The sequence below is a fragment of the Falco rusticolus genome, chromosome 7 (assembly GCF_015220075.1).
Source record: "Falco rusticolus isolate bFalRus1 chromosome 7, bFalRus1.pri, whole genome shotgun sequence".
NCBI classification, from domain to species: Eukaryota; Metazoa; Chordata; class Aves; order Falconiformes; family Falconidae; genus Falco; species Falco rusticolus.
Window position 1 is genome coordinate 49,362,597 of NC_051193.1, and position 12,859 is coordinate 49,375,455.

The window sequence follows — 12,859 nt, forward strand, 5'->3', positions numbered from 1 at the left end:
TATACCTGGCCAGCATCTACTCTAGAAACTCAGTAAAATGTGCAAGATTCACTAGCCTTCTAAAGACATTTTTTGTTTACATCTTTTAAAACAACCCCACTGGAAAAAAAATCAACAAAAAAACAACCAAAAAAACCAAACTACCAAAACCAACCCTTTCTGTGAGTTGGTATCAAGTTTTAAAAATTGAGGAAGCTTTTTAAACCAGAATTAAAAGAGAGGCAGATGCTGGAGAGAATAGGAGCTATCTGGAAGCCAGGAAGCCATTCTCAACAATTCTTGTCTTCTTGCTATTACCTACCTTCAGGAGTGAATGCCAACATGTATGTAATTGGCTTCCATGTACTCACCACAAGGACTCCATTAGTCAAAACCTCTGTAGGGGCATCTGAGCTGTGAAAGGAAGAGATTTAATGCAAATTAGTTTTGTTACTAATTTACTTCATCCTACTTTACAAACTATCTGCCTGGATAAACACTGGGGGAGAAAGTCCTCAGTGTGAGAGATCTATGCAAACTAGATTGACACAAGTATACTCTTCATGGAACAATGTGGGGGGAAATACTGAAGAAAAAAATTGTGTGCAACTATAAGCATGTGCTATAAGGTCTCCCCATCTCAGTTATTTTGACAACCTAGAGAAAAGCTGGGCTTAGATTGACTGTCAGATAGATAAAGCCTTTATTTCTTTATATTGCAAGGTTAATTGTGAAAGCTTTCCACTCCTAAGTAATTCATCTACAAAATGTTCATTTCTTTTGCAGCACTGCCATTCCCACAAAGTCCAGCAAATTTTATTATTTTTTTTTAGTATCCCAAAAGTTTTGGTGACTGGTGTTTTAAGGATATTTGTGATCTGCCATTGCTGAATCAACTCAAACATCACCGAGAACTGTTAAGCATTAGCCTTTTTATGGACAAGACTGTCCCTGCCCAGAAAAAGCAACTAAGAAAACGTATTGGTGGAGCACAAGTTCTTTCAGCTTTTCAGGTAAGACTCACCATTTCTCCAAGTAAAACTCTACATCCAGCTCTTCATTAGCCTTTAAAAATAAAAGTTGGACACAGGTGACCCTTGATCTTGAATATAAGGCTTTTTCCAAGAGATTAAGCTTTCTTCCTGTTACAAATTATAGTAACTACTTTTGTTGCTTTTACAGAAGCTCCAGTTTTTTGGAAGGTCGAAAACTCATGCTTTTTGTTGTTACTCTTGTAAAGATTCCTCTCCCCCTGGACATATCTTATATGACAAGACACAAGTACACACAAGTGAGAGCTGGGTCTCAGATCCACTACTCTGCTAATGAGAAAAAACACACTCTTCTGGCTCAAGTATCACTGCAGTGCCGCCTCCGCAAACAGGTTCTACATGAGGTTTTGTGCTTCCTCCCATTTATTATTTCAGTAGGTTGCTCTCTTCACTCATTGCTGTCTTTGTATTGTACACTTTGATCCAGCCATCTTTTCCCCTACCATAGCAATACAGTAAATGCTCGATAGCAGACCTAATGCAGTTTTTAAAATAACCAAGTAGAAGCCAATCTAGGTAATTCTATTTACTGAAGTTTCTAGTTCCGTAATTACTGATCAAGATGACTTAAGCATTTAGCAAACAGGATGGCTAGTGGAAAAAAAGGGAGTTTCTAACCCTCTTTCTATGATTACAAATCATTTAGAGTGCTTGTAACACTGACCAAAACCTTCCTGCTAACTTCATACCAATTAGCTTGCTTCTGACTGCACCAACAGCACTAAAGTCCAATTTCTCAAGAAACAAGCTCAAGCTTCCCTTTAATCCAGATCTACTGTACCAATGTGTTTTGAGGCAGTTACAAAAAAGATCAGAGTGGTGATGTGACTTTACGTACATAAAACAAGCTGTCTTATTGCAAGTCCATAAACAGGTCCATGGGGACTGAGAGCAGCTGATATGCACCAATGTCACCCACCTGAAGCAGAGGCTAAATGTAACTGAACATATCTCAGGGACGTAAGATTTCCTTAGGCTTTTGACTTATTAAATATAGAGCTAACTTTTACAGCAATAAACTCCTTCACTGCAAGCTGATGATGATCAACTAAAGACTGTCTGCAGACCCCACAATGACTGCTGCCTGTAAATGCTTTTAATTTTGAGCCCACTTTATGCCCCTCTAGTCTTCTGAAAAATCAATACCCTTTAAAAGTGTTTTAACATCTTCTGAAAGACAGCAGTCATTCCAAGTTTTATTTAGGTGGGCATCTCAAAAGCTGTGGAACACATAACACAAAAAAAAAATCACTAGGGATTTTAGAAACATCTGACAGTAAAACCATATATGCTGTCATTACCTGCTGACACATTTTCCCCTTCTGGCTTCTACAACAGAAAAGTCAACCAGCATGTACTGCCAGATTTCTGTAATGATGAGCTGCCGCTATTCACAGTTGACCTGGGAAGAAGCCAAAGACTAACCTCAGGGTTCAACCTGAAAGTACGCAGCAGGGGCTGACCCAGCTTCATGCCCCCTACATCAAAGACAACAGATGTGAGCTCATCGCTGACGAGGACATCCTTATCATAGAGTGTCAATTCCAGAATGTTCTAAAACCAAACAGAAACAGCCTCAGATAAGACAGAAACACTTCCATAAACCTGGGTAGCTGTATACAATGGAAACTTTAAGCATTAATCAATACCCTTCCCACTCCTGAAGAGAATTCACTATTTCCAGCAGGGCTTACAGCATAGTTAAGCAAAAAGCTCCTAGATAACAGTTTTTAGCTAAGATTTTCTGAGCTTCCCAAATAAAGAGAGGTCCCAGATGAGTGCATGTGCCAGTATTCTCCACCACCTTCAGGTACAGATTTGCCTGAAGAAGCAATAGCAATTTCCACTCTTTCAGCATGATTTAGTCCAGGATGTTATAGGGAACTATCACTTCCTGCTCAGCAGTCTCAGAGCAGGTAAATCCAGCAGAAACTAATTGAAATAGACATAGTCAGTATGTATGGCACCTAAAAAGTGGCCTTGCAACAACTTGTCTCTTCAAGGAGACAAAACTCAAGTTAGAATTGTGCTGGCACAGTCTCGCAGCAGTAACCAGACTAAGGCCTCATGCAGGGGCGGCTGTCCCCCATGCAAGGGAAGAAAAAGGTCACACGCTCTAAAGCTTAATTTACAATTTCCTTATGATTTAGGTCAATTACTATTCTGCCTTTGTCACCAACCATTATGGAAAGGTACTCCAGTGAGGGAGTTTGTTTCTTGTTAATAAGCACCTTATTCCAAAGGCTAGGATGCTATTGAAAGCAATAGTGTCATAGTAAATCTAACCTTTTAAAGTACAGTTTCCTTCCATCTACCATTAGCGTCTACTTTGAGAATGAACGCTGACAATCTGAAGACTTTGTTCAATACTCTATTGGTCCTGCTCAGACAGATGTACTGTCTCTAGGAGTTTGAATTTTGCTTTTCTTGATCATAGGAATTGATGGCAAGACATGACTGAATGAACTAAGTGGCAATGTGACTTGAAATTTAGTTCCCATTACCTTCACTCAGCCACTTGGCTGTGTAAGGCAAGTAGAACTACAAGAAGGTAACAGCTACTCTGTCAAAGTAAAAAGCAACCTTCAAATAGAAACTTGCTTTACCAAGGAACTTCCTTGTACCGCCATAACTCCCCTTTCCTGAATTGCATCACAAGGATATTTATGGAAAATTCTAGCTGCAACTTGCATAAGTGCAGTTACAAATTGCTGTGGTTATCACTGGACATGCATGGTACAGCTTTTTGTACCACTGAAAACAACTGATACCTTACAAGCACCACTGGTTTTGAGGGTAATAATGAATGATCAAAAGTTAAGTCAGTACACAAATGCACACAGCTCAATCAGCTCCACAAAGCGCATTCCTTACCTTAACAGCACTATGGATTCGATACTTGAAAGTTTCATTCCATTCTGGGTTATCAGAGTTGTCAACAACCTGAGTTCGGAACACTTTGGGAGACGCAGTGGGCAGCTTTAGCTCCACATAGCAGTCTGCCTTGGACACTAGAGCACAGTGTAGAGACAGATATCAGAATAATGTTAATCAAACATACTCTTTCCCATGAGCTCATTTTCTAGATCTCATTGCATCATAGAAACTTGCAAAACCAAGGCTGGACTTGTAAAGCAAAAGCCTTTAATGAAATACACATTTTTAAACAGCATCAAAGTGAACATTAGGCACTTCTATTTATTTTTTCTGATTCATTCAAACCATAAAGCCCTTCATAAAAGAGACTATTATTCAAAATGAAGAATGTCAACTTTTCAAAAAAGACTACTCCTGATATCAGGCCCATTGCCTCTTGTTCTGTTACTGGGCATCACTGAAAGAGTGTGGCTCCATGTCCTTGACACCCTCCTTTCAGATACTTGTCCACATTAATACGGTCCCCCTGAGCCTTCTGCTCTGCAGACTAAGCAGTCCCAGAACTCAGCCTTTCCTTATATGAGAGATGCTCCGGTCTGTTTACAGTCTTAGTGGCTCTTCAATAGACTCTCTCCAGTAGCCCAAGTATCTCTTAGAGGAAAGCCCAGAACTAGACGCAGCACTCCAGACGCAGCCTCACTGCTGCTGAGTAGAAGGGAAGGATCACTTTGCTTGTCATTGCCAACACTTCTCCTAATGCAGCCCAGGACACTGTGAGCCTTCCTTGCAGCAAGAGCACACTGCTAGCTTATGGCCTGCTTGCTGTTCACCAAGACCCCCAGGTCTGTTTCTGCAAAGCTGTTTTCCAGCTCATCAGCCCGCAGCGTACACTGCTGCACAGGGTGCAGGACTTCCACTTCTTTTTGTTCACCTGCATGAGGTTCCTGTCAGCCTACTTTTTCAGCCTGTTGAGGTCCCTCTGGATAGCATTGTGACCCTTTGGTGTACCAGTCACTACTCCCAGTTTTTTTAACATCAGCAAACTGACTGAGGATATACTTAGCCCCATCACCCAGATCATTAATGAAGACATTGAAAAAGATGGGGCCCAGAACTGACCCCTAGGTTACACCACTAGTTACTAGCTTCTAACTAGACTTTGTACCACTGATCATCACCTTCTGAGCTCTGCCACTCGGCCAGTTTTCAATCCAACCCCGTCTGCATATCCAGCCCATATTTCATCAGCTTCTCTGTAAGAATCTTATGGGGGACAGTGTCAAAAGCCTTACTGAAGTTGAAGTAGACAATATCCACCACTGCTATACCCACATCTAGTGTGGCCAGGAGGTAAGCTTTCCGTTTCTTTTCTCTGAAAATAACCAATTGCCTCAGATTCCTTCCTTCTTCCAGTTAAGGCCCCTTTAACAACATAAGCATGGGGACCATTCATCACACCAATTGCGCAGAAAGGCCATAAAATGAACCTCTCTTCACAGTGTGACTCTAGCCCTCAGCCTTTCAGAAGGGTTTTTCATTCCCTGGACAGTCATTTAGCATTCCAGCAGTTCAATGTTGGATGTCAGATATAAACTTAAAGCAGGCAGACTACCTTACTACATTATATCTGAAGTAATTGAATCTCAAATTACTTTTAAAGATCCAAATGACCCAAACAGCCCTGAGAGCTTTACTCAACACAGATGCGTAACAGGAAGGGAATATATACCATGCTATCAAAAACAGGAACAGGTAAAAAGCAGCTTGTCCTGGAATCAGACAACCACCTACCTCCTTGAAAAGTTTCAATGACAAACAAAATAGCAGGCATGTGAAAGAAAGCACTGCTACAACTGAGAAACATCTGGAATCTAGAACTGAAGATTGCTGCTTCCAGGTGTAAGACGACTGCTCAGCAGAAGCAAGCGTGAAATTTGCCATGGCCAGAGCGCTGAATCCAGATCAAGGAACACAAAACGGGCCACAACAGAAGATGTAAAGAAGCAGGGAAGCAAAACATTACCAGGACTTACCCAATCTAATTCTGCATAGTAGAAGGGTTAATTTGCAGCTTGGCCTCAGATCAAGCTTTACAAGAGAAGCCTTTATTCAGACCAAAGACAATACACTATGTGTCAGTAAGAAGTTCCCATAACAACGTCACCTGTGTTACAGATAAGCACCAAACAAACTATCTGTTTTCATATAAACTTGACTAAATACTTACGCAGATCTGTACCCTTGATGTTTCTGGCTTGGAGGACTTTTACTGTTAGGTTGTAGTAAGGGTGCTTCTCCCACTGAAAAGAGAGGAACAAGCTCAGCACCTGTCTCAATTGCAGTGCCCGTTCTATAACCACACTAGTATCAGTCCAGAGAAATGGATCAGACCAGCCAACCCAAAATAAACTATTGAGTCAGTCTGGGAACATATGCAGCACTCTCAGTGCCCTGCAAGAAGACTAAAGGAGTCTAGAAGGAAACTAAATTCCCTTTCAGCAGGGCAATGAGTGATGTCTTAGGGTAACTCCTCACAGACTTCAGAAAATAAGCTCCTTATTTAGGGCTTCCTCTAATTATAGATCAGTTTTTAATTCCTTCATTAGTTCATTCCTGCTGGAGGATAAACAGATACTAAAGCTGCTCAAATAATTTTAATCATGACTTGGATAATTTAAGACTACTTGCCAAGGGCATATGCATGCTTGAGTAATACCAGACATGACAAGAATCTTAACAGCATGGTCTAAAGACGTAAGAAGCATATGCTGTTTACAATGAGGGGGGAAAAAAACAACCACCAAACCACTTTCTTGTAGGAACACATACTTCATGGCAGTCTGAGCAAGAAAAGACAAACCTTAAATTCCTTTTCATTCTGGACTAGTTACTAGTGTCAGCACTCTAAACATGCATGTGCCAATTCACAAGCACAGATCAAAATGTAATTCTTGCTCTTGAAAGCTTCTGGGACACTATTTTTGGAAAGTAATATTAGTATTTAGATGTCTGGATGTGAAGAGGGGGAAAAAAAAGCCTGACTGAATCCTAGAAGATCAAGAACTGGCAGGGGGAGGGCAGAAGACGACAAGAGAAAATACCTTGAAAGGAATTAGTGCAGAGACTGCCCAGCAACAATTGTATACGGTGAAAAGAATGGGATTCTGCCTCATTTCCATAAGTTATGACACAATCCTGGCAGGCTAAGAACTTTTTCTATTCTTAAATCTCATTTCAAAATGCTTTTCACAAGTGGTCACTATTTCATGTTCATAATTTTCTACATAGCTGACCTGGGACCAGACTTTAATTTCAGATAGGCTAAGCATTCATCTACAACTGAATTCAACAGGATCTTCACTTACAACAAAGTGCTGCAGAGTGCCAAATATTATATAAAAACATAGGCCCTACATATCACTAACTAGGATCTCAAGGAAACCAATGAACCTTGAACTGTCAAACTTCTCTTGAATATTCCTTAGCTGATAACTGGAACTGTACTACGTTTGTTAGGCAGTCACACACTTGTGGTGTTTTACTTCTTATCACTTCAAGGTACTTCTCAGCTTACCAGGTGAACAACACAAAACCAAGACACACATCGTATATTGAATGTCTTTGTATTAAGTGACTACCATCCACCCTGATGAACGAGTGAAGGATAAAAGTTACACACGTTGTCTAAGATCTCTCACACTGGTGCCAGATTAAATTTGTGCAAATAAATTCCAATTATATTATTATTACTCTTAAAGTGTTCTTATTTGCAGCATCAACATGTTGAACATACTCTTTCCCTGATCTGTTTCTAGGAGCAAGACATACCTTCACATTGAACTTAACCATGAACTCTACCCTTCAGATGCTAGTTTTTCTTTTAAAACTTTTCCTAATCATCTCTATTTTGCTCAACCACCAACGCTAGTTTCTGAGGCAATACCTAACCTCCTTGCTACCTCACCAAGTTGCAGAATGGACTACAGAGAGAAATTTAAGATTGCATATGTTATTCTCACCAGCTTCCTAAAGGTGCTGCAACTCTTCAGGTTGTTGAGAAATGAAGCTACGTAATCACACTCCCACTACTGCCAAAGCAATCTTTACTCACGTAGCCTGGCTATTGCCTGAAATTCAGACACTATCAGCAGAGGAAGCACAGAACACCCTCCTGAAGATAGCATAGCCTTCTTTTAACCCACACCATCTGTCAACGTATAGTTACATGTTCAAAAGAAAGTCCTTCTGAAAGTCTCTAATGAACTTCGATTTGCAGTCAGCCATCAAACAGCTGAGGACACATTTTCCACGCCCAGATCATAGTTTAAGGGCATATAACAGACTTTTCACTGGGCTTACAAGTCTGTGCTATACCAGAACCCTCCCATCTGCTTTTTCTATTTATCTTTTAGCCAAGGCACAGCAAGGTCATAGCATGGTGCAAGGTGAGCTTACAGAGTAATGAAGCTTGAGAGTATCAGATATGATCCATTTGAATGTGTCAGGGAAAAGGCAGGCAAGAAATCTGTATGGGAAATGAACAACAAATAATGACAGTTTTGCCTACACCAGTGTACATGACAGCATACCAGTGTATGCGACTGATGCAACCAAACAATTTCTACTTTGCAGCTTAAGGATTTTTCAGAATCACCCCTTTTCCAGAGCTCAAGAGAGTTCATTTGAAGCAAAAAGACCTTGAAAGCCTTAAATGAGGGTACAAAACTGAATTTTCACACATTCAGCCCCGCTAAGCACTGTCTGTATCTTCCCTGTAAGCTGAAGATGCTGATGCAGCAGCAAGTGATGGCAAAACAGATTACCCCAGCCGTAGGACCCAGCACTCTTTATTCTCATATGGCCCAGAATACTTGCCTTTATACAGGGGGGTGTAAGTGCTGGGATCCACTCCACATCTCTCAGTGGATGCAGAGGACTCACTATAAGCATGCCAATCACATTACAAAAATGTCATCAATAGCAAATAAAAATGTAACTTCTAAGCCATGTTTTCTTTTGTGTTCACAGCTACTAGGCAAATCAGGTGGGCAGAGAAGTGTCTGGTTTACCAAGGAAGCACTCTCTCCCCTGTTCCTGCTCCCAAGGAAAACACTGCTGCCTGTAATTCCCTTCCTCATGGCCAGAGTGCCGGAAGTTTGCTTTTAAACCAAAAAGCAAACTCAGATGGCCTAGGCACCCCTAACTTTCCCTCCACCCCCAGAAGTGTACACCTACAGTCATAAAAGGAGACTTCAGACCCAGTCACAAGAACCATGATCTTCTGGAAGGCAAGTTTTATAATCAGTCAGGCAATACAGGTAGTGTTACCAGCTTGGTATCACAATAGTGGCAAACAGTGGGCTTGTTTCCAGTTTACCATTGTCTTTAGATATGTGAAACCAAGGCTAAGCTTTGGAAAATAAGAAGATCTGATCACGCTGAATTCACCTAGAAAGCCAAAAGGGTGATCTTCTGTTCCATCTCTTGCTCAGTTGCTATTAACTAGTCAATACAAATTCTCTCCACCCCAGCCAGCATAAGTTTGCTAAGTAGTGTTGAAATTTATTTATATAGTGAGCGCCTAAAGGGGAAACATCACATCCAGTGGTTTATGGGTTAACGGAATTCACACAGGCTAACACTAGTCTCTTCTACCCTGATTTTCCAAGTACTAAACTACAACATTAAAAAAAAAAATCCACCACCTATCAAGATAATTTTTATCACAGAGCAAGCAGAAGTGTGGAGAGGCATACAGGCAGCAAGCCATACCATCTTGTGACATTTAACAGTCACCTCAATTTTAAGTTGCAGATTTTGGGAAACACACACACACACAGGTAATCAGACAACAGATCAGACCTCCTAAGCAAAGGCTCCTTCACAAACATTTAGCGTAATTCAAAATCAAGGTTACTGGCCAGACTGTCTTACACAATGGAATGATCTTACACCAGTTAAAGGACAAACACACTGAAACCACTTTAATGTAGTTGTACTGCATTATGAACAGGGGGTGAAGTAATCATTAATCTTTGTCTACTTCAGACCATTAAGCCCCATGGGATAAGGTAGAGAGCAGAGAGGAAGTGAATGGTAATCAAGGACATTTTGCAAGAAAACACATAAGCAGTATTTTGTCTCTACTGATGAGAAGCACAGTCTCCTGAACTCTGCCCTGCCCCACCAAAAGTACCTGACATCAGCTTAGCTGTTCCCCAAAACCTAAGGAACCAGAGACCTGCTCTGCATTGCCTCACACAGACCCTGAATTTAGTAAAAACCTGGAACATCCATTAGCACTTTTGTTATCCAAAATCTTCCCCAACAAACTTTTTGATCAATTCCTGCACAAGTGCAGGCCTGGTTTTCCACACATGCAGTCACAGCAAGTCACTACTGAACACATTGGCTAAGGAACGCTGTCTCAAAAACAGTGCTACCGTTCCTCTTACCCGCCAGTGATAAAACCCCGTCTCCTTCCTCTCCTTCCTTTGGAAAAGCACAGCTGCCAGAAAAGGCAGCACTCTGGGTGGAAGCGGGCCCCGCAGCACCTCATGGAACATGGGGAAAACGTCCTGCTGTCTCCACAGAAAACCTGACAGGGAAACGCAGAAAATAAGAGTCCCTGGACCCTTGGCTGTGGCAGGCTGCAGGCCACCGGCTCCGTCTGAAGTCTGAAGCTTTGCTTTGCGCAGGACTGGGCTGCCTTCCAGCTGCAAGCAGAGGTGTGGCCTGCACTTGACAAACAACCCAGTTCAAAACCTTGCTGGCAGGTTTTTCAAGTACTGGTAAGAAGATAAGGGCAGCAAAGCAGCACTGGACAGACATGGAAGCCCTAGGTAGGAGGAAGCACCGCTCAGTGATTCTGCCACAACCTCAAAACCCCTAGCCCAGATTTACTTTGAGTGTTCCAGCAACCTCATCTAGAACTTTGGCCATTTTAAACCCTTTCAAAATTTCAGCATACCCTAAAAGAATATTTTTAAACAGAAATACCCATCTTACAAGGCTGAAGCAAATCCAGACTTGCCATTGACTGCAGCCATTCAGAGAAGCTGCAGGGAGGCGAGTAGAGACACTGCAGCTCGGTCTGCGTTAGGACGCCCCAGAGGACACTGACTCACCACCTCTCCTCACTCTGTGAGCAGCCTCCATGGGTCCCCCCTTTATTCTCATTTTCCATGTAGCAGTCCTGATTCTTCCACCAAAGATTCCTGAAAAATGGTACAACTGATAGAGCAGATTTTTATATTTTTTTAATGAGTCTAATGTGCCTTAAAAAACATTTAAGCAGCAAAGGAGATTACCTGGAAGCAATTAGTTTATTAACAGCTGCTGACAGTTGGCTTGTCTGGAGCTTTTATTAAAGAGCTTGAAATGAAGCAAAACAAATTTAAGTGTTTCAACAATTAGAAAGTGGCAGAGAATGTACAAAAGCCAGTAATGCAGCGTATCACCAGTTCTACACAAACATGAGAATGTGACACATTCTCAGCAAGATCCCATTCGTTAATCATTTCCTGTCATTAGTGTCAGTCACTAGATCAGAATTTAAGAAAATTAATAAAAGCACAGGCACTGACATCTGGAACACAAGTCAGTCCTAGTTAGCAAATTTACAGGCTTAAGAGTCAACGCACAGGCAAAAAGCAAACACCACCACTGCAAAATGATCAGCAACGGCTGTAAAGCTCTCATGTGGTACTAAATGGTATGGTAAAGATAAGACACTGGACTGAAAAAGCAGTTTCTTTGCATTTCTACATACCACTGCATTGAAAGTCAAGGGCTATCATACTAGGTTTTATCTACCTTTGAAAATTGCAAAACCGTGTGATTTATTTATATTTAATCTAATCTAAGCTTGACTATAAATTACAGTAAAACTGAGGTGGGCTCACACAGTAAGCTAACATGGAGAAATCAGACTTACTATAAACAGTTTATTACAGGCAGTAAATAAAGCCTGTACTTTATCTTGTGAGTGTCCACTTGCATTTAAAATCTGGCTTACCGGCGTTCTCCTAAAGTTCTCTCTCCTCTTCCAGTGAAATCTCAGCACAAGGATCTCATGTTTATAGAATTTCTCTTGAATTTCTCTCTCAAGAAAAATCGAAAGCTCTTTAGAACATATGTTTAAGATTTGTTCCATTAGCAAACAGTGTTTGCGTGCAGTTTTAGCTATCTACAGACTCTGTTCACAGCCAGCTTAATATCCAAAGAGAAGCTACTTGCTTTTGTCATTTCCCAGCAGACTAAGGAAAAAACCAAAAGATGAGGCAACAGCCTCATACCTGGTAACTTTACTTCTGCTTGGATTAGCATCCCCATAGTGGTAAAGGTAGATTTATATCTACATTTCATTCAGTTATTTTTTTGTCAGCATGAATAGATGACACCTACTATACAGTATTTAAAATATGCACAGATATCACAAGGGACCCCTTTAGCTCTCCTCTTAGGGCTGCTAATGGGAGCAGAGATGCAGTGCATAATTAGAAGAGATCAAGATTCCAAAGGATGCTAGCAAGGTTTGATTTGTGGTGTGGTTTTTTGGAGGTTTTGGAGGGGGGCGGGGGGTGGTTTTGGTTGGTTGTTTTTTTTGGTGGGTTGGTCTTCTCCAGAAATAGCCATATACTTAATTGTGCAATATGGAAACAAAAGACTATTCTTCAGTGCTGATTACTCCCATTTCTACAGAATGGCAGAACTGGAGATCTGTATTCTACTTCAAACGCTAGACTAGTCTATGACCTACAATTCAAACAGCTGCAAACCTGTGAATCTAGATATTTCCTGACTTAGTCACACAGAGCTCAACATTTCTCCCACCCCAAAATAGCATACCACCACTCAAAAAAAAAAAAAAATTGTCAGTAATTTTAGTGTTCTCTAGTAAGTACATATTTAATGGTACAAGACTTTCAAAAAATTACTCAAAGAGAATA

The 12,859-nt window shown here is 41.0% G+C and overlaps 1 protein-coding gene across 1 annotated transcript in view; it reads right to left on the reverse strand.

The window, feature by feature from the left end:
- The window catches only part of PLA2G4F (phospholipase A2 group IVF), a 28,336-nt gene extending 15,665 nt beyond the window's left edge, over positions 1 to 12,671 (reverse strand). Inside the window, exons 1-6 of the mRNA XM_037393732.1 lie at positions 10,364 to 12,671; positions 6,136 to 6,208; positions 3,906 to 4,042; positions 2,457 to 2,585; positions 1,004 to 1,044; positions 351 to 393 (exon numbers count right to left, since the gene is read on the reverse strand). Of these exons, the coding sequence (XP_037249629.1) occupies positions 351 to 393; positions 1,004 to 1,044; positions 2,457 to 2,585; positions 3,906 to 4,042; positions 6,136 to 6,208; positions 10,364 to 10,474 (534 nt within the window). The 5' untranslated portion in view covers positions 10,475 to 12,671. The remainder of the gene's footprint in view (positions 1 to 350; positions 394 to 1,003; positions 1,045 to 2,456; positions 2,586 to 3,905; positions 4,043 to 6,135; positions 6,209 to 10,363) is intronic.
- Positions 12,672 to 12,859: the final 188 nt, after the last annotated feature.